The sequence below is a fragment of the Myotis davidii genome, unplaced genomic scaffold (genome assembly GCF_000327345.1).
Source record: "Myotis davidii unplaced genomic scaffold, ASM32734v1 scaffold93, whole genome shotgun sequence".
NCBI lineage: Eukaryota > Metazoa > Chordata > Mammalia > Chiroptera > Vespertilionidae > Myotis > Myotis davidii.
This window is the reverse complement of record NW_006292095.1, coordinates 6073945-6097894: the sequence shown is the minus strand read 5'-3', so window position 1 is coordinate 6097894 and position 23950 is coordinate 6073945. Positions and strand designations below refer to the sequence as shown.

Here is a 23950-nt window from a genome sequence, read left to right as displayed (position 1 = left end):
CCTTGGAGTTCATTTCATCTATTTTTTTCTGCCTGATCCTTCTGTTTTCCTACACTTCCCATGTAACTGTCAATTTTCTATTGTCTGCTAATATTCTTAAGTGAAGATCCCTCATTATCCTCGTTGATTGCTGTTTGTATTCTGAAGATACCCATAATTACCCACCAACTAAACAGGGGGATTTAAGCCCCACTTGGAAATCAAAGCCTCAATTTACTGTGCATTTTCCCACACAGACACACCTGAGGGATAATGCTGTGGCCAGCAGCTCTACACATGCGCCTCTATGGATGACGTCTCAAATTCTTCAGTTTTTTTTTCTCTGATAGTTTTCCATGGTGCTGCTCCTAGCTCAGAGGTTCCTCCTAATCCAGTGATGGCGAACCTTTTGTGCTCGGCGTGTCAGCATTTTGAAAAACCCTAACTTAACTCTGGTGCCGTGTCACATATAGAAATTTTTTGATCTTTGCAACCATAGTAAAACAAAGACTTATATTTTTAATATTTATTTTATATATTTAAATGCCATTTAACAAAGAAAAATCAACCAAAAAATGAGTGCGCGTGTCACCTCTGACACACGAGTCATAAGTTCGCCATCACTGTCCTAAGCAACTGCTTGGCTTCAGGGTGCCTCCCCTAGGCCCTCTGGCTTTGTGTCTCCTTTGATCTGTGCCTCAGGTGAATAGCTTTGTACCCCTGCCAAATAGCTAGCCTTTCAGATTTTGCCCCTTCAGCCCAGGAGGTCTTCTCAGAATTCTCTCACTGTCACCTGACTCACTGAACAGTGTTTGCAAGCCTTTAGGTCCCAGCGCCTTCTTTTGGCTTGCTGTACATTTTATTGTTTGTTATATATTATTTCTAGATAATGTTCTTTAGGTTTGTGACATGAGGTTTGTAATGTTCTCAGTTTCAATAAAACTAACAATTTCTTCTTTTTTTGGTTAATTTCTATAATTTTGGAGGTTTGTAAACATATGGCTAGCCACTATCTTTCTGGAAGTCTATCAATGTATGATTTATACTTGAATTATTTATCAAATTTAGTAAGAGAGGAAAAAAAATATGTTCCTATGTAAAGGAAATTTAAAAATTCATGAAAATGATGTATTAATAATTATTAATATGCAAACATATGTATCTCCATATATGCGCCAGCATTTTTCTTGTTCTTAGCATTATCTCAGCATCACTTAATTCAGATGTTAAAAGAGATGCCAGTAACTCTCATGTTTTAAGTAAGCTGCAGACTGCCACTTACTAAGCAATTAGAAGAAACCCAGTTGAAGCTCTTAGCACATTACCCAGTCACATGTAAATTAGGGTAGGTTGGGAATAGAAAAGGATTTTTGGAAGGAGTTCTGTTGTGGCAGAAACATGGGAGTATATCCTCTCATGTCAAGCCCGAAGAAAGAGGCTTAGGAGAGACCACTCAGAAATTTGCATCTCTTGGCATTTTGGGGACACAGTGAACTGGTATCTAGTTCATTTCTGATAAGGGACTACCTGGCTAGCTGCTCTATGCCAGAGAAGTTGCCACACTGAAGATAATCTCTCCTTCCAGTATTTGTTGGTGGCAAAGAATGCTTGATCCGGTCCATGGACCAGATGTGAGTCCCATGTGAGAGTATTTCTTACCCGATCAAGAAGGCATTTGGTGGGTGAGGATTCCCACAGAATATATGAGTGTGAAATGTACTGAGGAAAGATTTGTGAGCAACCAGCAAGAGAATGTTTTCATTCAATTCATGGCAACCACAAATGGGACACATAGCAATTAAATATTTTCCAGACTGCAACTGTTCTGTCCCCTCCCCTTGCATTTCTGATCCCTTTTACTTGCTCAATTTTATTTTCCTAGTATGTACCTTCTAACATACCATATCAGTTATGCTCCATATACACAGGGAACTATGTGTAGGTCGTTGACATATCCCAGTCACCAGAATAATACTTGGGTCATGATATGTACTAAAGAAATAGTTGTTGAAGGACTTGAAGGGTTCTTCAAAGAGCAATGAAAGAAATCATGAAAGTAAAAATTGCAGACTTTCCATGCTCAGGCCCCAGGGTGAGAACCTAGTGATCTAAGACCACTCAAGTCGAACATTTCCTCTCTGACTTTCCCTTTCTGTCCACTCCTCCACACTGACCTACAATTCTGCAGAGGCCACAGATAGCCTCATCAGTGGGCAACTAGGAATAAAAACCCCTAAAAGGGTTACTAGAGAAGAAACCGACTTCTTTCTCAGTATAGGTAACCTGCCCCAGGAATACCTGGGCTGAAAGAAGGTAAAGCTTTAATTGTAAATAAACTTAATTGTTATTATTAGTATTATTAATACTACACTAGACTGAACATATTAAAGAAATAAATGGTTCAGAAACTAGCAATAACTGAAGGAATATTTGGTTACCTAAATTTGACCTGAAAAGTCACTGGGGCTGCAAAAAATTTCATCCAAATGCATCATGGGTTTTGTGTGGATACACTTCTAATTATATTCTACAAGCTCTGTTTATTGTATAGACCAGGAACATTGGCAGGTTAAAAGCACTCATTTTGTTTTTCTCACTGTAGCACTTTACATCCTGTCAAAATCCTGACCATCTTTTCATGGACATGGTTGAGGCTGTTTCTTCACAGTGGTCGGCTAACTGGGGCTCGCAAGCCACATGCAGCTCTTTGGCCCCTCGAGTGTGGCTCTTCCTAAGCCTTAGGAGTACCCTAATTAAGTTAATAACAATGTACCTACTCTATAGTTTAAGTTTAAAAAATTTGGCTCTCAAAAGAAATTTCAATCGTTGTACTGTTGATATTTGGCTCTGTTGACTAATGAGTTTGCCAACCACTGTAACATCATTGGCAATTCAACTCCCAAGTCTATATCCAGCAGCCCTCATTTTCCAGCATGTAACAAAGTACACAACTTATATTAAACACTTAATAAATGGTTGGTTAGTAAATGAATTAATAAGTGATAGGACATCTTGAGATTAGAAAGTTTTAGGAGCGGAAGGAGGGGCAAATTATTATTAAGTGTGTGAGAGTTAAAGTTAGGTAAATAAAATGGGTGACTACATGTTCATTTATTGAATACCCAATAAAGGCCCAATCAGTTTTTCTTTAAAGAATGAATGAATGAAAACTAACACAGATGAATTGTGAAAAATGGCTACACATGTATAGGGAAGATAAAAAAAACCCACAGGTTTATTGATTTGTCTATTCATCTCTATTCATGTCAATAAAATGGATATGTACATTTGTCTCTATTTTTTTTTTCAGGTGATCCTTGTCTTTGTACTAAGCATTGGGTCTCTTATAATCTATTTCATCAATTCTTCTGAGTGAGTAAAATCTGCAGTCACCTGTGTCTGTTTTAACATAAGATTACCCTTGAATTCAGAATTTTCTTTCAGGAAAAATGGTTAATATACTTTCAAACATATTCCCATACACAAGCTCATTAAAAAGGATAAGTGTTTAATTCCCCCCAGAAAACACTAAAACCAACTCCACAAAAAATACATGAATTGTTTCTGCATCCTGCCAAACTGCATTGCTAGAGGCTGGGGTGCCATGCCCGTGTCTACTCCCTAGTCTCTAGGACTGCAAACCTCCAGCTGTTGTCTTCTCCTTTGGGCCACATAGGAGGGCTTTCTTTATATGCCTTTGGACTCTTTTGATGTTGAAGTGGAAGTTCTGTGGTCATTTCAATATTGCTTATAGATTTCAAACAACTTTGGGTAGTCGTGAGAAAGGAAAATGCTAGACCTCACCTGGGATAAAGGAGCAAATTATTGTCTGCTCTTCACAGAAGGCATTTCCTTCTTTTATGACAAAGCAAAGATGGTTTCTTGAACAGAATCCAATCTAATCTGAACCCAATGCTGATCCTCTGGGAATTTCCTTGGATTTCTAGCTGAAGTAAAATTGGGATTGTAGGGCCCAGAAGTTGGGCAGCTTTAGAGATACTAGGGAAACTAGAAGTCTTTGCTTTCTGAATTCCTTACTGATCTTTTAGGAAATTTTTTTTTTAATTTGGCTTGAGTCAGTTCATTTGACCTAGAGTAGCTCTGTGTTTGAAGGGTACAGAATCCTAAACTTCTTGCTGGGCAGAGGGTCATGCAAACTAAGAAGAGCTACGTAATCTCTAGGCCTCTGAATCCCCGCTGATAAAACTGAAATAGAAGCAATAAACACTAGGAAAGAAAGAGCAGGTAATTTTCCTTTTATTTTCAGCTCCATGCACAGTCTAGTGCTTTTATGTATGCATACCTCTACTCCCAAGATACAATAAATTTCCTTGAGATATGAACTTAAGTGTCATTGTGAATAAATAAAAAATTCCCTACCCTTCCTTTTAATTTGGTTCAATGTAGACACAGCTTTTAAAATGCATGTCTTTATAAACTGTCCTTGTTTCCTTTGCAGCCCTGTTGGAAGCTGTTCTTCATATGAGGACAAAACCATCCCCATTGATTTGACTTTCAATGCTTTCTTTACTTTCTATTTTGGGTTGAGAGTAAGTACCTGTTGGAAGTGGGAGTAAATAGACAAACAAAACAGGTACAACACAGAGAGATCTGTGTGTGCCTTGGTTATACAATTGGCCTACGTTGTCAGGCGCTAGAGTTAGAGGGTCTGTGTCCTAAGTTGTTAAAAGTATAGTGAGACAAAATAGCTCTCTCACCTGCATCTGAAGCTGTCAACCAGGCCAAAAATTCTGACACAAATGAAAATGATTTTTTAAAAAATATCATCACCCGGTAACACTGCCCTCCTTATTGGCTTTCCACCTACCTTGAGAAAGCTTTAGTAATAATCACAAGCTAGCAGAACCTGAATAACAAGCCTCTGAAAATGTCATTGGCTTCACTGATGGCTGATGTGCCATTAACTGTATAAAATACTTTTTTTTCTATTTATGCATCCCATGTTTTTATATACATACTAGAGGCCTAGTGCACATAATTCATGCATGGGTAAGGTCCCTAGGCCTGGCCAGTGATCAGGGCCCATCAGGGACTTCTGGCTGCTGGCTGGGGCCTGCCTTTGCTCCGTGCATGTCATAGGGAGTGATCAAACTCCCAGTCTCCTGGTCGAGCTCCCAAGGGGACAATTTGTATATTAGGCTTTTATATAGATAGATCAAAGGTATGTTACACATATTCTTATAATGTGTATTTCTATGACTGTCCTTCAACACAGACTCTGACCACATTGACCATCAAAATATTATTTTTATAGCAAACTCTCCCTTCTGGGAATGCTCACTTTCTTATCTAAATAGAGAAGCTCATAAATAAATACAGGTCTTGGCCAGCCATACTTGTAGATAACTCTACCTTTTCCATGAAGACTACCTTAAATCATGTTTCCTCTTTGCTCACAAATAGAGGGTTTTAGCTCTATAATTATAAATCTCTGGGAATGGCAAAAAGGTCAGAATATGAGACTTTAAGTTCCAGTAAACAAAATGGGTTCATGTTCATTTATTGAAAATTTACTAAAGGTACAATCCTTATGTCTACATAAATGTACTACATATAAATGTATGTAAGCATACATCATGTAGCTATGTAAAAATATATGTATGTGCATATATGTGTGTGTGTATATATGTATATAATAGAATTAGATCAAAACTCTAGTTAATGAATGAAATGTAGCTGAATAAAGGCACTCTAGTGTTCATTTTAAAATTCTTGAGGGTAATTGGATTTGGGTCTTTTGTTTTCATTTCATAGTTTTTGGCAGCGGATGACAAGATCAGGTTCTGGTTAGAGATGAACTCAATTGTAGACATCTTTACCATCCCACCAACATTTATTTCTTATTATTTGAAGAGTAATTGGCTTGGTAAGTATAAAGTTGGAATCAGAAACACTCCCTTAACAATCATTCATACATATCCTTCATTTTCCTTTGTAATGCCCAAATGCCACTTAAAAAAGTTCATCACTGTTCTTGTATGGTTTTGTAATATATTTTCAGAACTCTCTCCTTTTTTTTTTTTTAAACCTCAGTACCTAGAAATGTAATGTACCTGATGCACAGAAGGTGTCGGTGTTTGTTATTGTTAATAGACTGGCTCATCCACAACCTGAGAGGCAAGGCCCCAGCCTCCCATCCCCCTGTGGCCCCTTTGTGCTGGGATCCCACATGGACAAGGAGAGATGAAAAAAACCTCTCTTGGTCTTTGAAAGCTGTAGATCATCATATCTAGACATGGTATAACATACTAGAGATTTATATAGTTACTTAGTCTTTAAGGTGGACACTGCATGGGAGTTATATGGCTTTTTCTAATTTTGTGTAATTTTATTTATTATCTATAAAATATTTCTTGCTATCATTATTACAAACTACATAAAGGAAAGCATCATACAAATGTGAGGAGCATATCATAGACATCCTGTAGTCAGAAGTTTAAGTGGTTTATAGATAATTTGTTTTTTATTCTAAGGAAGAATTAAGTAGAGTGAAATGTGAGTAGTGCTTTTATATGCTTTCTGTTAGCTCAACAGCCATAGGTACTTATAATTCCCATTTTACAGATGAAGAGCTAGAGAAGTTGAGGGCATTGCTTTAGATTATAACACCTATTAAGGGTTGGGGCTAGGATTTGAACTAGAACTCATATTCTTAAATCTATAATGTTATAATATACTAGAGACCTGGCACACAAAATTTGTGCATGGGTACGGTCCCTAGGCCTGGCCTGCGATCAAGGCCATCTTCCCTGGCTGCCCTCAGCTGACCCTGCCCCCGCCACCACCCACCCTGGTGATCAGAACCTGACGACTGGGGGAAGGGACCCAGAGGTTGGCTGTTTGCGCCTGCTTGACAGGCCCGCCCCCAGCACAGATTGCCCTCTGTGTGTGGGGCAACTGGCAGGGCAGGGGCCTTGGCCTGGCACCACCCACATCCCCTGCCACCAACCCCTGGCTTCCTGTTCGCCATCAGGTGATCGGAGCCTGCTGGCCAGGGAGAGGGACCAAGAGGTGGTCAGTGCACCTCATGGTGACTGGTTGAGTGGTCATTCTGGTTGTTTGCTGTTAGGGTCAATTTGCATATTATCCTTTTATTATATAGGATAGAGGCCTGTGCACAGGTGAGGGCCAGCTGGCCTGCCCTGATGGGAGCCCCGGATAAGGGTGGGGGTCCCTGCGGAGGGGCAGGGCCAGCCAGGGTGAGGAGCTGTGGGCAGTTTGCATGACGGCCATGCCCCCAATCGGGTAGGGGGTCCCCTCTGGGGAGCGGGGCTGGCCGGGGCAAGGGGCCGCAGTCATTCTGGTCTCTGGTCGTTCTGCCATTTTGGTTGTTGGGCTTTTATTATGTAGGATTATATTTGAGTATTTCAAGGAGAGGAAGAGTGTAACTACTCCCCATTGTATTATAATTCTCACTCTCTGGAGTAACCCTCTTCTTTTGGCAGCATTCTTCTTTCTATTGCTTTCTAGGTTTAAGGTTCCTAAGAGCATTGCGGCTGCTAGAACTCCCTCAAATCTTGCAAATGCTGAGAGCCATCAAGACCAGGTAAATGCCCTTCCTCAAATACTACTCACTTACTGTTTTGGACTAGGAAATGAAAATGCTAACTACACCTTCAATTCAACTAATTTCTCATCAGAATTTCAAGGTAAAAATCACAAAATCCCATAGCTGCCAATATTGTATTCATTCACTTCCTCCCACTGTGTTAACATCACACACTAGCTGAAAAGTTTGCAATCATTTTGAAGGTTTTGTTTCTTCTTTGTTTTGTAGAGCCGCAATGTGTAAGTCCATTTAGGCTGTGATTCCCCTACCACCACTACCCAAATAAAAACTCAGAACAATTCAGAGGCTTTGGTTCTATACATTTGCAGTTATGAATCATGTCTTTCCTGGCTAGGACCTAAGAGCATGAGAGGTGCCCAATAGCAGCAGGGAACTATTGCTTACAAATGTCCCAAAAAATAATTCAAACTACCTTTGAGCAGCAATATAGTAGTACTTCTAAAGTTTTAGCAGGATGGTCTTATGTTACCCACTCAAAATTTCCATGCGTCTCTATGTTCTCACCAGAAACATCAATATTACAGGCCAGGCAGACTTTACTTCTAAATGTTTATGCATGATGGAGCATTCAAGATGGTAAAAGGCTGTCCTTGTGTGATAGGTGGACATACCTGGAAACCACAGAGATTTCAGATAAATGCTAGGGCTTCATTTAAGAGACAGGAGCTTATCTGATCCTCTTTACTCAAAGGTCCTGGGCTGAGGCTGGCAATATGGAACTACAGTTCTGTGACCTACTCAGTATCATTGTGCAAGCCCACTCTGAATGCCTGGGCCACTGACATCTGTACAATTCCTCTAGACAATGTAGCAATTTATTAAATTTATTTTATGACGATACATATATGATAGGTTTTAAACACAGTATAACATTAGGCCAGTGGATAACATAGCAAAATCTAAGGTTTTTCAGCAAGTGTATGTAACTGGGTGTGTGCATCTTCAACGCTAACATGTGTATGAATCAGAGGACCCTATAACACCACAGATCTCTAGACCAGGGGCAGGGCCTGGGATTCTGCATTAACACGCTCCCAGGTGAGCGTATCCTTGTGTCAGGTCCATGAGCCCTACTGTGAGTAGCAAGATTTTAGAGGATGAGGCAATTGTGTTGTGCTGGGAACTGTCAGAACCCAAAAGCTCTTTGTCTTTCTTCCTCTAGCAATGCATTGAAGTTTTCCAAACTGTTATCCATAGTTTTCAGTACCTGGTTCACGGCTGCAGGATTCATTCACTTGGTAAGCATCTCATCACACTCTCTATAATGGTGCCGGTCATCATAAATGTCTTTTCTTTAAAAAATGAGGGTAATCCTTCTGAGCTCCTGTCTCCATCACTGTAACTGGTGTGAAGTTTATCTTTCTACTTCCCTTTTCAGGGTTTTCTCCACTCCCATATTTATGACAAATACGTATCTCCTACCCTCAAGGTATCTATGTTACTTCTTCCAGCTTTCAAAACCTACACTCGGAAAAGGATCTAACAAAGCTTACCCTTCAAAGGTATAAGCAATAGGGAAAATTTATTTCTGCATCTTCATAAGGGTTCCAGAATTTTTAAAAAGAATAAAAAGTCAAGTAAGTGAAGCCACTGATAGAATTTAAGGATAAAAGCTGGAGAATTGCGGGGGAAGTGTTGCTGAGTTGCAAAGGGGAGTTTTGGGGATTTATTTGTTCTCCTGAAATAAATCTATATACATAGCTGCCTCCTTTGCCTAATGTTAAGGCTAGTTTTTAGCCCACATTAATATAATAAATGGATTTCAGCAATAGGAAAGAAATTCCTAGAAAATGCAGAAATTGAAGTGGGATGTTAAAAGCCTACAGAGGCCTTTGAGAAAAGCAAAGCAAAACAACAACAACAAAAAATGTAGGAGTTTTCTCATGAGGCCTTCTCTCAAAATTAAAGCAGTAACAAGAAAAATGTTAAACTCCAAATGCAAATTGTGATATATGAACCTTCAAGAAAATCTGAAACCAGCCCTAACTGGTTTGGCTCAGTGGATAGAGCGTTGGCCTGCGGACTGAAAGGTCTCAGGTTCGATTCCGTGTCAAGGGCATGTACCTTGGTTGCGGGCACATCTCCAGTAGGAGGTGTGCAGGAGGAAGCTGATCAATGTTTCTTTCTCATCGGTGTTTCTAACTCTCTATCCCTCTCCCTTCCTCTCTGTAAAAAAATCAATAAAATTAAAAAAAAAATCTGAAACCAGCCATTTCCCTTCTCAGCACTGAAGCAAGCAGGCAAGAGATTCTCCTGAAAGAAGTGTCACAGCAGTAAGGCAGGTCTCTGGAGCCAGAGGGTTGGTCCTGGGGGCATGGGATTCCCACTGGAGAAGTGTCTCTGTAGAGACCTGTTGGCCATCACAGAATCAGAGGAAGAGAATGCTAAGCAGAAACCATGGCAACAGGACTTTTTGCCTTCAATAGTGGTTCCAATGAGAGGCTCTCAGGCTGAATGTGGCCTATAGTCACATTTCATTTGCCTTACTTATGTTTGTATTTTACTTTTATTGCTTGCTAACTTTTATGGAGAACTCACATAAAAACCCAGATTTCTGGAGTTTTAGAAAAAATACAAGGTTCTGGAACCCATTCTACCAAGGCCATCAACAGTCCTAGTCAAAGACTAGCTGTTCCCTGTAAGTGGCATGTGCTCCTGAGTTGGACACCATCTCTGCCAGGCTTATTGAACCATTCAAGTTTTCTGCTTTATCCTTCTAAGCATGTGAATATGTGTCCTTGTTGGGCAACCAGTCCCCCAGGCAAGGAGACCTCCAGCAAGGGTGCATGTAGAGCAAGGAGAAGCAACCAGATAGCTTGTGACTTAAAGGGACCCACTGTAAATCACACTAACATCTGGAATGTTAAAAACCCAGAGAAAAGAAAATGGCAGATTTTGCTGAGAGGATATTTGGAATTACAAACCAAAATAAAAGCTATCATTGTCCCAACCTCACCAACTTCCCATACTCACAGCTAAAAGTCGATGTCATTCAAAGGTGAACATTAACCAGAAAGTAATCAACGTGATGCCTATCCTCAAATTCTTCTGGAAGTAGCAAGAGGGTATGATGGACAGCAGACATTAAGGCAACAACAGTTGCATAATATAGCAGCTACAAGAACAACAAATTAAAGGATGATTTGTCCAAGGAAACAAAGGTTTTTAAAAATATGTTTATATTTGATTAAAAAAATACAAAGTGCTTTAAAAACTAAAAATGATATTCCAAACAAAATATATATGATTTTAAATAAAAGAATATTAAACAGTAACAGGAGTTAAAATGGGCTAAAAGTATCCAAGGAAAAAGTATCGTAGAGCTGAAAAACCACATTAGGGAGAACTGGCATTTAATAAATGTGGCAAAAACTGTTCAGAGACACAGTGGGCAGGATTGAGGCAAAAACACTGACATGGAAAAGACTAAAGACATTCAAATAAATTTTGAGGAGAAACATGGAAGATGGGCACTCTGGATTCAGCATACTATTAAACTAGTGTTTCTGAAGAAGAAAAGGACACACAAAAATGGCATCAGAAAAAATATTTAAAATGAAGTTTTGAATTTGTAGATTAAAAGATATACTGAATCCAGGAAAAATAACCCTAAATTATTTATCCCAACTATATTTTGGAGCAATTTACCAACCTTTGAAGATAAGGAGAGAATCCAAGCAGAACAAAGCACAGTCTATAAAAGGGGGATAAAAATCAAACTAGCCTCAGATTTCTTGGAAGCATCAATCAATACAGGAGGATGATAGAGCAGTGTCTGCAAAGTTTGTGTGAAAGAAAGTGCAACCTATTCTGTCATTTTATGCAGGTGGAGAAAATCACACCTATGAACCCCTTTAAAAAAATGTGTCTTAATGATAAAATCCAACCAGAGGAGATGAATCAAAACTAAGAACTCAAGAATGAAGAAACCCTGGGGGAGGCTAGGGGACTGTCTTGGGCGGGGGGAAAAATGGACACATATGTAATACCCTTTGTAATAAATAATAAAATTTAAAAAAAAAAGAGAATGAAGAAACCATAATAAAAATTAGTGGTGGTGATTATTGGATGACTTTAAAATAGAACTAAGGCATAATTAAGGGAATTGTTGATATGACCAGAACTCACATATGCAATCCTGTATAATAAAAGGCTAATATGCAAATTGTCCCCTCAGGAGTTCGACCGAGAGTTCAATCGCTCGCTATGACGTGCGCTGACCACCAGGGGGTGGCGCAGAACATGAAGGATGACCAGTGGTGGCAGTGGGGTGTTGAAGGAGCAAGGAAAGGAGTAGGTGGGGAGGCGGGAGGTGGAGAACCTGATCAGCCCTGATCACTTGCCAGGACTAGGGACCCTACCCATGCATGAATTTTATGAACTGGGCCTCTAGTGCAAAAATAATGTAACTAATACAAATGATGTGGAGGTAGGAGATGGGATTGTGTCCTTGTATCCTCTACTTACATAGCACATTAATCTAAAATTGAAACACAGAATTTAAAAACATAAAAATTCAGTTGCTTTGTGAGTTAAACATTAAAGGATTAAATTATTGTGAAGGCAATTTCCAGGTTGAAATAAATTTATTTTTAGTTTGTACATGTTGTACAAGGATGTGATTGAAACCATGTGCTAAGTTGTTATTAAAAGAAACTGTAGGGTTTTACTTAAAGGGAACAGTCACAAGTAACTCTTGTATGTCTGGGTAAAATATACTATATATCTGTTTTTCTTGTAGTACAACTAGAGACCCGGTGCATGGCCTGGTCTGCACCCTCTCGCAATCTGGGACCCCTCGGGGTATGTCTGATTTCAGCCTGATTCCCGCAGGCCAGGCCAAGGGACACCCACCAGTGCACGAATCTGTGCTCTGAGCCTCTAGTATGCATATAAGATCTTTGGTTAATCTCTTCCCACCTTCCCCCTCCCCCCTTCCCTTTGAGATTCATCAGTCTGTTCCATGTTTCCATGCCTGTGCATTGAGCATCTGCCCCATGGTGGTCAGTGCACGTTATAGCTATCAGTCTAACGGTCGCTTAGGGTTTTATATATAGAGATAGTCTCAGAAAAGTGTGAAGGCTCCAGAAGTCAGTAGAAACAGATTCTACTACCAGCTATGAGAACTAAGTATAGACATACAATTTCTTACATATTTCAGAGTGGGAGTCCACACTCATAACCTGCTCATCAAACCTAAAAAAAGGTCAGCATTGAGAATACATATCACTTTTACAAAGTGATCATGTGCCTGAAAAAACTACATTATTTCTAATTTCTACTCCAGTTCTTAAAAGCAAAACAAAAAACCTACTTTCTCCAGACATCTTTAGTATTTTATCATTTTTGTGTCAAATAGAAAAGGAAAATAGCTAGGAAATATGTAAGCTATTTGGAAACATGTCTAAAAATGTAAAAAAGGGAAAATTGTATATATTCTATATCATTGTTATGTTATTTGTAATATATGCTATATATTTTTAATAAGTTTATATATATACTATATATACATAAAGTATAAGGTCATTGCCTAAGTTGCTCTTTTTATTTAATATAAAAAAGGTAACCTGATATATTTAGTTCCCTTAAAACATGGAGATTTAGGGGGGGAAGTCAGATGAAATTTTTTTCAGAGTTCTTTTTAATCGCTGAAGAAATATTTTTGGGGAGTAGGGGAAGTAACCTGGGAAACTTGTTTACTTTTCCTTAGACACTTGCTTTTATGAAGTTAAGTTCACTGAAATGAAGTGCTTATTTGAGTGCTTCTTTCTTTAATGATAGATAAACCTGATCTGGTGAAAAATGAGAATGAATAGTAATTACTAAATCTAGAGCCTTTGGTGTCCATGATGGCTCCAGGATGTGGTGATATGCCCACATGAAAAGAGATTTGGGCAATAAATTTCACTAGGGAGCATTCCAAATGTGAGCTCAAGCTATATGCCCCCTTAGATTTCAGCAATGATCACAGTGAAAAAAAAAAACACTCACCAAGACTTCACAATCACTACCCCAATTTACCAACCCTTCAAAGCCATATAGGAATCATTTATTTCATTTGTATTGAATTAAGTGATTTTGCTTATTTTTTGTAAACTTTCCCTTGGATTCCATTTCCTGAATTCTTTTCTCTTTTGACAGGTGGAAAATTCTGGTGATCCCTGGCTCAAGGGTAGAAATTCACAGAACTTAACATATTTTGATTCCATTTACCTGGTCATGGCAACAACATCAACTGTTGGCTTTGGAGATGTGGTAGCCAAGACATCCCTAGGACGGACCTTCATCATGTTCTTCACTCTGGGGAGTTTGGTGAAGAATATTTTCAATATCTTTTGACTGTAGCTAGAAGTGAAAGGCATTTGGTTAATGGTGAGAAAAAAGCAGTATAATCTTGAGAGTGAATGTTACATTATCAGGTGTCAAATGAATATGAAAAGATATATGGATCCCATGTTTTTCCAAACTGCAATCCCTGGAGCACGTGATGTAATTGCTTGGTTGCCAGCGATGAGGATGATCAGCAAAGGAGAGTAGATTTTTCTTATTAGACTCTACATTGACTTGAGCACCCCTGTCTTTCTTCATCTTTTGCCCATCAGATTAAAGTCTTTATTCTAAAGGGGAAGGGAAATTGAGATTTGATCTGAAGGAAGTTCTATTCCTTCCAGCTCAGATGAATAAGCTCTCCAAACCAGCATTTTCCTTCAGATAAGGGAACATCTGTGCATGACTCAGCAGTGTGTATAAAGTTTCTAATTTTAATTCCTTCAAACCATACCACGTTCTCCACTTCACCTTCCTGATATTACATTGTCCACACTGCTACATCCCTCATTTCATTTTCCCTTAACTTTGCTGTCCCATATAGCTTTTCCCACGAAGTCCTAAATAATAGCAAGTTGAAGGGCACTTTGTAGTGATGAGGGGACAGAATGTGTAGGAAGGTTGCCTTTCTGCTTATCCTTCCTTCATTGTTTTCACCATTTTGAATTCAGGAAAGCATTTTATTCCATTTTAATCAAATGCAAAGGCTGAAATAATAAAGAAACATGTTCTTTCTTTAAAAATATAGTTCACAGTGTTACCCCTCATGAATTAGACAACATTTTGTGTACCTTCTTTCTCCTTTATAATCTCAGTCTCCTTTAAAATGATGAGACCTAAGGTTTTTATTTGCTGATTATTTTAGATACTATTTGCGAACTATATCCCTGAGATCGTGGAACTCTTTCTTACCAAGAAGACATACACCAGTTCCTATGAAGCGCTCAAAGGAAAGAAGTAAGTAGCTTTTGAGTATAATTTCTACAGTTTGAGATATTCTACTAATCACAGACCTCTTTCTAAACACCTATTGCTCAACCTAGGTGAATATATTGGCAGGATCATTCATTTACTAAAGAGGTTTGTGCTAAAATAAATACCAAGAAGATAATATTTGCTACTTGATACAAACTACTATGTAGATGCCCATAAGGGCTTTAAGTCAACTTGAAATGACAGATAATGTTGTCATTCACTGTCAAATATTGATTGTGATAATATTTGGACCTTCCTTATCACTATCTATTCTCTTATTTCCATTACTAATTTTCTTATTCATGTTAAGCATGTTGTTAACTCAGGCTAATTTTACATAATAGATCAAATTAAAGCCACAGTTTGAATTTAAAATAATTCAGTTGTCTTAGCCTAAACTCCCTTAAACCATATGGGGCTCATTCATAGGCAGAGGTTTGCTGGAGTGAGGAGCAATTTCAGCCTTTTCACCAGAACTTCATAGATCTCCTTTGTTCATGCCACAGTCATTTGTTCCCAGGAGGAAAACAGACTTGTTTTTACCTTTTCTCTCTGTGGATATATGTTATCTCAGTTTCCATTATGCTTTTTCACATCTTAGGAAAAAAAACGCAGAGATCTTACATTTGAAGTGATTCTTTTTAATCTTGTCTCTATCCACTGTAGAGGAAAGAGGCACAATGTAGGTAAATTCTCCTGGTTTGGTCTCTTAACATAGTGGATGAAAACCAAGACAGACTGAGGACTAAGAAAATAGTGCAATGAATGAAAATAATGAAATAAACTAGTTAAGCCAAAGTTTGACCCAGTCTATCTCAGGAAAGTGATATGTAACCCACACTAAATCAGCCAGTAAAGTCTAGAAAACATAAGGTAAATGCCCTACAATTATGCTTTTCATTTTCTTAATTGATTAGTAGAGGGAAAAGCATATATATATATATAGGATATATAGGATATATATATATATATATATATACTAAGGAAATTGATAGCTAGTTTCCACCATAAAAGCTACATGCTTATATTTTTGCACCTGTCCTAGGTGTCTCTCCATTGCAGTCGCTTTTTGTGACTACTAGATAATTTTACATGCAGAAGATAAATACAGATAACTTAGATTCTAGTGCTGTCTCAGCCACAGCATTTAACTATGGGAAACTCAATTAAATACTCTGAGCCTCAATTATTCCTCAATGAAGAAATGTCGTGATCAGCAAATCAGGAACCAAGTGCAAAGTTAAATCAGATTACACATTTCAAGTCTGTTATAAGTTACAAATAACCATAAAAACCAAGCAGTTATGAAAGATATTGTTGTATTCAATATCTACACAGCTACATGTAATTCTAATGTGTGGAGTTATACCCTGTATGAGATGAACTGGAGATGACAGAAGTCTGGCACTGCTTTTGTTATAATGGAGATGCAGTCCTGGGTGTTTCCACTTTCAAAATCTGGGTGATTCAAATACTAAATGTATTTAAAACTAAGTTTAAGCCCTAGCCAGTTTAACTCAGTGGTCGGTCCGTCAGCCTGTGGACTGAAAGGTCTTAGGTTCAATTCTGGTCAAGGGCATGTAGCTTGGCTGTAGGCTCAATCCCCGGCCTGGTGAGGGCTGGAGTGGAAGGCAACCAATCAATGTTTGAAACAATGATTGAAACATTCTGGTCTCTCTCACATCGATGTTTCTCTTTCCGTGTCTCTCCCCTTCCCTTCCACTTTCTTTAAAAATCAATGGAAAAAAGATCCTGGGGTGAGGATCAACAAAAATAAGACAAAATCCTAAGTTTAAGCTACTTTTCTACTTCTAAATCTAGACAGGAAGATATTTCTGTTCCTCAGATGATCCAGCTAATATGTTCTTGCTACCCAGGTTCATTGTGGTTTGTGGAAACATCACTGTCGACAGTGTGACTGCTTTCCTGAGGAATTTTCTTCGTCATAAGTCAGGGGAGATCCACACTGAGATTGTTTTTCTGGGAGAGTAAGTATATCTGTTTGGCTCATAGGCTCTAAATTTATACTTGAAATATGTGTGGATATTTTTAATGGGAGAAAATGACCCTTGTAATATTCATAGAAAAATTAGGAAATAATAAGAAGCAAAAAGAAAAGGAAAAGCAATCCCATGATCAGAGGTAACTTCTGAAAAAAATTGAGAATATATTTTGCCAGATGTTTTTCTGTATATGTACTATTATGTGATTACAGATCATTAAGTTATTCTATACTGATTACTCATATATATGACCATAATTTTGCCCACATGTCTAGCATTCTTCATAATTATAATTCTAACTCTTAATTAACAGGATTGGAAATCTAAAGTTCAAATAGATGATATTTTCGTTCTATGCAGTTTACATTTTCACAAGCAGAATCCAAGTCAAATATTTGTAAAACACTGGGAAATACATATTTAATACAAAAAGACTTTAAAGTAGGCAAAATGATTTCTAATTGTCTTATTTTACAATTTTGGTTCCCAGTGAAATGGAACATTTTTTGTGCATTTTGAAATTCCTCTTTGTATTTTTACTCTATTTTCTATCAGGTTGACCATCTGTTATTTTACTGGATTTTGAGCACTCAGTGTATTGTAATATTAACTGTTTTATGTCATATATTATAAATATGTTTTCCCTTTTTGCCCTTTAATTTTGTGTGCTTTCATTTTAATATAGTATTTGATTTACATGTACTTTAATCCATCCACTTCTTTTTGTTGTTGTTGTTTATTTCTTGTTTTTCTTACATCCTTGGGCCTCTGTGTTTTAGTATATAGTAAATGTTTCTCTAGGATTTCCATGTTTTCATATGGAAATTTTCTATATTTAAGCTCTCTGGAATTGATTTAGTGTAATATGAAAGGATTTAGCTTCCTTTCCCCCCAAATGGTTAATAAGTTATTTAGACATCACTCAATAAATAAATAAGACAGATTAGACGTGACATTTTTATCTCATAAAGGAATGTATATAAGATTCACACCAACCTTTACATATTTTGTTGTTAAAGCAGAAACCTAAGTATTGTCTTTGATACTCCTGTCTCCCTCAAATCCTATGTATACTTTCATCAATATCATCTGTTTTGTCTCTTAAGTAAATTCTAATTCTATTTCTACCATTTTATTTCCACTATTAACAATCCTGTTCAAAGTTAATATCTAATCTCTCGTGTATCTCTATAAAGGCCACTTTATTGATTGATTCTTTTTGCTAAGAATTTCTTCTACCTTTATATGACCAGTTTATTTTCATCCTTCAGCACCGAGAGAGACCTTCTCTATTCAACCAATCTAAATGAGTGTTTTCTAATCCTTCTGTCGCTTTACTCTGTTATATTTCCTTTAAAGCACTTATCACCATCTGTAATTGTGGTAGATTTTCCTTTAATACAGCTATTAATATTTCCTTCCCTTACTGTTCTTTCATTCTGGTCCTCTCAATAAAAGATGGAGTCTCTTTCTCATCCCTTTGAATCTGAACTGGCTAGTGACTTGATTTGATAAATTGAATGCAGCAGAGGGGGCACTTTGTTAGTTCCAGGCCTATAGCCTTTAAGAGGACTTGGCAGCTTCAACTTTCACTCCAAGAGAGTTTTAAGCCCTAAGCCATCATGTAAAAAGTCAGACTAGTTTGCTTGGGGAGGAGGCCCATGAAGCTCTCACCTGCTCCAGGCTGGTAGCTGAGGCAGCAGTCACGTGTATAAAGTCATTTTGGTCATTTGAGCTCCCAAACGCTCTGATGAATGTACCCACATGAATGGCCACAGTCAATACTATGTGGAATTACATTGCTGAGACCAGCCAACCACAAAATCATGAGAAATAATATATTATTGCTGTTTTAGATTAAGAAGTTCTAGAAGGGTTTGTTTTACAGAAACAAAACATGGTAGTGGAAGTGGGGTGCTGTCATAACAAAAGCCAAAATAGAGTCTTTTCCTTGGAACTAGTGGTAGCCAGAGGCTGGAAGAGTTGCTTGGAGACTCTCCATAGAGGCCAGAAAAAACAATGAGGAAATTTCTAGTAGGTACTGGAAGAAGAGCAGAGTTTTGGTAACAATGTCACTGAAAGTAATATGGAAGCTAGGAAATGTACCTAGTGCAGTTGTGAAGCTGGCTAAGAAAATTTCCCCAAAGAATGTTGAGTGTCATTTGCCACTGTATAAGCATGTATGATAAGGCATGAAAATTGAGCTGAAGAAGAAACACTTTAATTTTCAGGCAGAACTGAAGGGAATAAAGGAGTCCCATAACAGTTTCTCCAGCTTGCCAAACTATGTCAAAGAGGAAAATGACCTCAGGAGGAAAAAAAAATCAAGTCCAAGATGCCACTGATGAAATATGACCTCAAGGTCAAATGTAAAGATCCAGTCAAGGATGTAGCTGAGGACCCTTTGTTAAGACCTCCGAAAGATTTAAGGTGGTGACTTATTGATCATCCTCACAAGGCAAAGGGCTTCTAAGAATCTGAGGACATTGTTCCCAGATCCTGAGTTTCTGAAAGTAGAGAGGAATCATGAACATGACTTTGTGGGCATGCCATGAACCTGAATAATATGTATAGAGACTTGTCTATGCTTCAAATACAATTTTACTGGTAAAATGTACTGCCAGCTTGAGGTAAAGGGACAGAGTTAAAAAAAAATGCCTCTTGACCTCCAATGCAGCATAAACAGGAATCAAGCTGAGAAAGCTACTCAAGTACAAATGTGGGGCATTTATTAGGGAAAAGGAAGGATGGCTCAGAGGGTCAGAGGAGAGAGAAAAGAATCAAGAAGAGCAATGGATTAGCTCATAAGGACTAAACTAGGCTCTAATAACAAAAAATCCTCTGTTACTAGAGTAGGAGGTCCTCATGTTATGTGCTCAGATAGATTTCAGAATTTCTATGTGCTAATTTCTGGTTATTTATATATGCCCTTCATTACCACCCTCACCTCTTTTTTTGAAATATATATATTTTTTATTGATTTCAGAGAGGAAGGGAGAGAGAGAGAGAGAGAAACATCAATGATGAGAATCATTGATCGGCTGCCTCCTGCACGCCCCCACTGGGGATTGAGCCCACAACCTCGGCATGTGCCCTTGACTGGAATCAAATCTGGGACCCTTCAGTCTGTGGGCCAAAGCTCTACCCACTGAGCCAAACCAGCTAGGGCACCACCCTCACCTCTTTTGATTGGGAATGTCTAGGGCAGTTTTTCTATTCCTTATCATGGCATGTTGGGGATGGAGATGGGGATAATAAAATGTGTCTATTTAGTTCACAGGTCTTCAGATAAGGATGAGCTACACCTGAGGGGCCCCATCCACATCCAGACCTGACTTAAGATAACAAGATGCAGGGCTTGGACCTGATTATTATAAAGAGATGACACTTTTGAGGGAGATCATGAGATTATTTTGTACAGGAGAGGGTTGTGAATTCTTGTGGCCAGAGGGAAGATGGTGGTAGATTGTTTTTAAAGGATGGCTACCAGCAATTTCTCCCAAATGTTTACACATAGACTATTCCTTTAGCAAATTAGACCTGAGCTTCAGACTGATACATGGAATTAGGCTAGTGGTGTCAAAATCACCTAACCTTGTGACTTAAAAATGAATGGGATATAGATGTGTTCCAAGAGGAGATTAAGGGTTCTATTAAATGCAAATAAATATAACAGTATCTAAGCAAAGTCAATCATCGTTTTTATTCTTTGGTCCTACATTCTTTGTCCAGGGCTACTCCTTCTTTGGAATTGCAAACAATATTTAAGTGCTACATGGCCTACGCAACTTTTGTTTCTGGATCTGCATTGAAGTGGGAGGATCTGAGGCGAGTTGGGGTAAGAACTATTTTTTCTTTCTTCTTTGTAGTTAACCTCAGCTACAACAGTGAAGATGATAGGATCTCGTCTCTTTCAAAGGCATTACTCCAGACCCTTAAATTTGGGAAAATACAACTTTCTCAATTTTAAAAACTAATCATGAAGGAGATGTAGTACTTGTCCTCCAGTTTTTCCTTGACAAATATCAAGCAGACTTCACTGTTTATATAAACGTATAGTTAAATTATTTATTTCACTAAGTTCTCTACCTACAGCAGTTTTATTTTCACAGTCTAAGAGATCTGAAAAAATTATGGATAGTAAAAGTGTGTTTGATCTTACCATTCAAATGCGATTCGTACTAGAGAACAGATTTACCAATTTCTGAGCACACTGATGTGACTTCTGATAGCAGAGACATGAAGGAAAATAGCAGAGATCCCATTAAGGTTGGAACTAACACTAATGATTAAAGGCCAACCCTCTAGACAGCTTTCATTTAAGATCAAAGCCAGCTTTCTCTCATTTTATAGGTTTCACAGAATCATAAAAACCAAAAGACTTCAGTTTTTTAAAGCAGAGATCTATAATGTTCATGTAAAGAATTAAAGCAGAAAATTATAGACTCAGAATAATCTTCATCTTCCCTGCACTTTGGTTTTATAAGCCACATCAGTAATTTTCTAGAATCTTAAGGTTTAGGTTCCACAGGTATTGAATGACTGCTTACTTTGAGTTAAGCAGACTTTCAGTTCCTCCATTCTTTGCTGTCCTGAAAGGCAAACAAGTATACAGAAAATGGCTTTAAAAGATCATATTACTTATCAGCAGGCATAAATTGATGGTTGGGATGATAGGAAAAAGTAACTATGCACTTTACCCATTTTAAAGCAATCTAGCATCTATGTTGGAGACCTTGTGCCCTAGTCGATTCATCCAGTGTAGCCCTCACAGCCCTTGCAGCATTTGCAGGACTATGATTCTGATGTAATTGCATCCATATCAGAACTCCTTCCCAACTGTGTTCTCTTTCTTATTGGAAGTTTTATGAAACACACACACACACACACACACACACACACACACACACACACAACAACAACAACAACAACAACAACAAACAAACATAAGAAAAAAGTTTTCCCCACTACAGCATTCCCCAGGTAATTAATAAGATGGTTGCTGTCCAATCTTGAAGAATAGGTGGAATCTGCGGAAGCATGCCTGGTCATAGCCAACCCTTTGTGCAGCGATTCACATGATGAAGACACTTCAAACATCATGAGGTATGAAGCTGGCACTGTGGTATTTTATGATCCAATGCTGATATATTTCTGCCTCTTTTGAAATAAAGCCTGGTGCATAGGACTAAGCCGAAGATGTCACAGCATCTTTTTTGTTGTCCCCAGAAATGGTGCAGATGTATGAAAGTAATTTAAAATAGAGTATTCTTAATGTCTCTGGGCTTGTCCATATACTTTGCTGAATTTTCATATGGATAATAGCTATCTAAACTTGAAAAGCAAGCATACAGATAAGTGATAACTGTTCAGATAGCATCATTATAACTAACATCCTCTTCTCCTCAAAAATAGAGATGTTATTAGTGATATGTGAACCCTATTAGTAGACTTTACTTATAGTTTTGTCCCCCCCCCCCCGCCTTGCCAGTAGTTCTGGTGAAAAGTTGTGCATGGTTTAGTATGATGTGCTTGTGACTATTGGAAATTATGTTAAGGTGTCTAGAACTAGTGTTACCATCTTTAATTGTGAATTATCTATGAGCAGGAACTTGACTTGTGGTAATAGATTCCAACAATCCTTGTGATAGCAATGGCTTGGTTCCTAACCCAGGTAATCTTCTGCCCCCCCCACCCCCCGCCAAGGCAAAATAAATAGAAATAGCTGAAGGTGATGCTACAAAGAGTTAGAAACAGCTGAGAATGTTCACCATGTATAATATAGTAAATATGAGACAGACTTTAGTTTCTTAATTTGTAAACTAAAAACATTGGAAAAGAGAGTCTATGAGCTATTTAAAGCTACAAACAGCAATACAATATCTACATTTTTCTTGTAATTAATGTGTTTGAGTTTGAAGGCTAAAATATAGACAAAATGATTTATTTCCTTTTCAAAAATTAGTCCCAAAAGACCATAATCTCCGAATACCAAGAGCTGACCTTTCCATAGTTTTATTTTACTAAGTCACTAAAACAACTGCCACCTTCAGTGGGTATTCTATTAAACAGAACATTTTTAGAGAATAGTATAACAATGAAACTTATAACATGCCATTTTATTATGCTTTCCCAGATATCAATTTAACACTGAATTGAATTATGTTACAAAACCACTGTATGTGGGCCTTCACTGATGAACATATTTGTTGTTTATGTAGGGTACTCTCTATCAAGAACTATCACCCTGATACCAGAATCATCATACAGATACTTCAATCCCATAATAAGGTATTGTTTCTTTCTAGCCTATCTAGTCTGTAGACCTAGATGAATTTAGTTGATCTACATAATAGATTAATACTTCCAAATGGTTTTGCACCTGAAAAGTTTTTGACAATTGTGGGTGACATTCAGAGTCTCATTAAGACTGTTAATCATTTGTGAATGTAAATTCAGAAAGAGGTATATTTGCATACTTTAAAAGCTTCTGCCTAATGGTATAACTTCCAATCAGCTTGAATCTAAGTGATAAATGAGATCCTTTGCTTTGGGACACTGACAGGGACACTATCAACTACCTGGAGCCTCTAAAACTAAAGTAGGCTGATTAGGCAATTACAAAAGTTTGAGTGACAACCAAGAGCTAGTTCAGGGTTGATTAATAAGGTTCATCTTCTACACAAGGACATTCCTTTAAGAGAGGCCAACTAACCAGGAGAGGTTGATGTTTTTTCTAATGCAGAAAGCCAACACAGAGAGTAAAGGAAAATGAACAAACAGAAATATGTATTTTCAACAACAACAAAAGTATAAAATCTCAGAAAAATGCCTTAATGAGAGATAAGTGACTTACCTGACAGAGAGTTTAAAATAACTATCATAAAAATGTGACTGAACTCCAATGGAAGTGAAAAAAAAGCCAGGGTAGCAATACTTATATCTGACAAATTAGATCTCAAAGTGAAGGACATAAAAAGAGATCAAGAAGGCCACTTCATAATACTAAAGGGAGCAGTCCAACAAGAAGAAATAACTCTGGTAAATATATATGTACTCAATATAGGAGCACCCA

At 37.9% G+C, this 23950-nt stretch overlaps 1 protein-coding gene across 1 annotated transcript in view; it reads left to right on the top strand.

The window, feature by feature from the left end:
* Positions 1-23950, top strand: part of KCNU1 (potassium calcium-activated channel subfamily U member 1) — a 126972-nt gene that overhangs the window by 10787 nt on the left and 92235 nt on the right. Inside the window, 11 exon segments of the mRNA XM_006765651.1 lie at positions 3290-3351; positions 4439-4529; positions 5755-5866; positions 7471-7546; positions 8733-8808; positions 13712-13882; positions 14763-14854; positions 16750-16860; positions 20608-20713; positions 21899-21981; positions 23097-23166. Of these exon segments, the coding sequence (XP_006765714.1) occupies positions 3290-3351; positions 4439-4529; positions 5755-5866; positions 7471-7546; positions 8733-8808; positions 13712-13882; positions 14763-14854; positions 16750-16860; positions 20608-20713; positions 21899-21981; positions 23097-23166 (1050 nt within the window).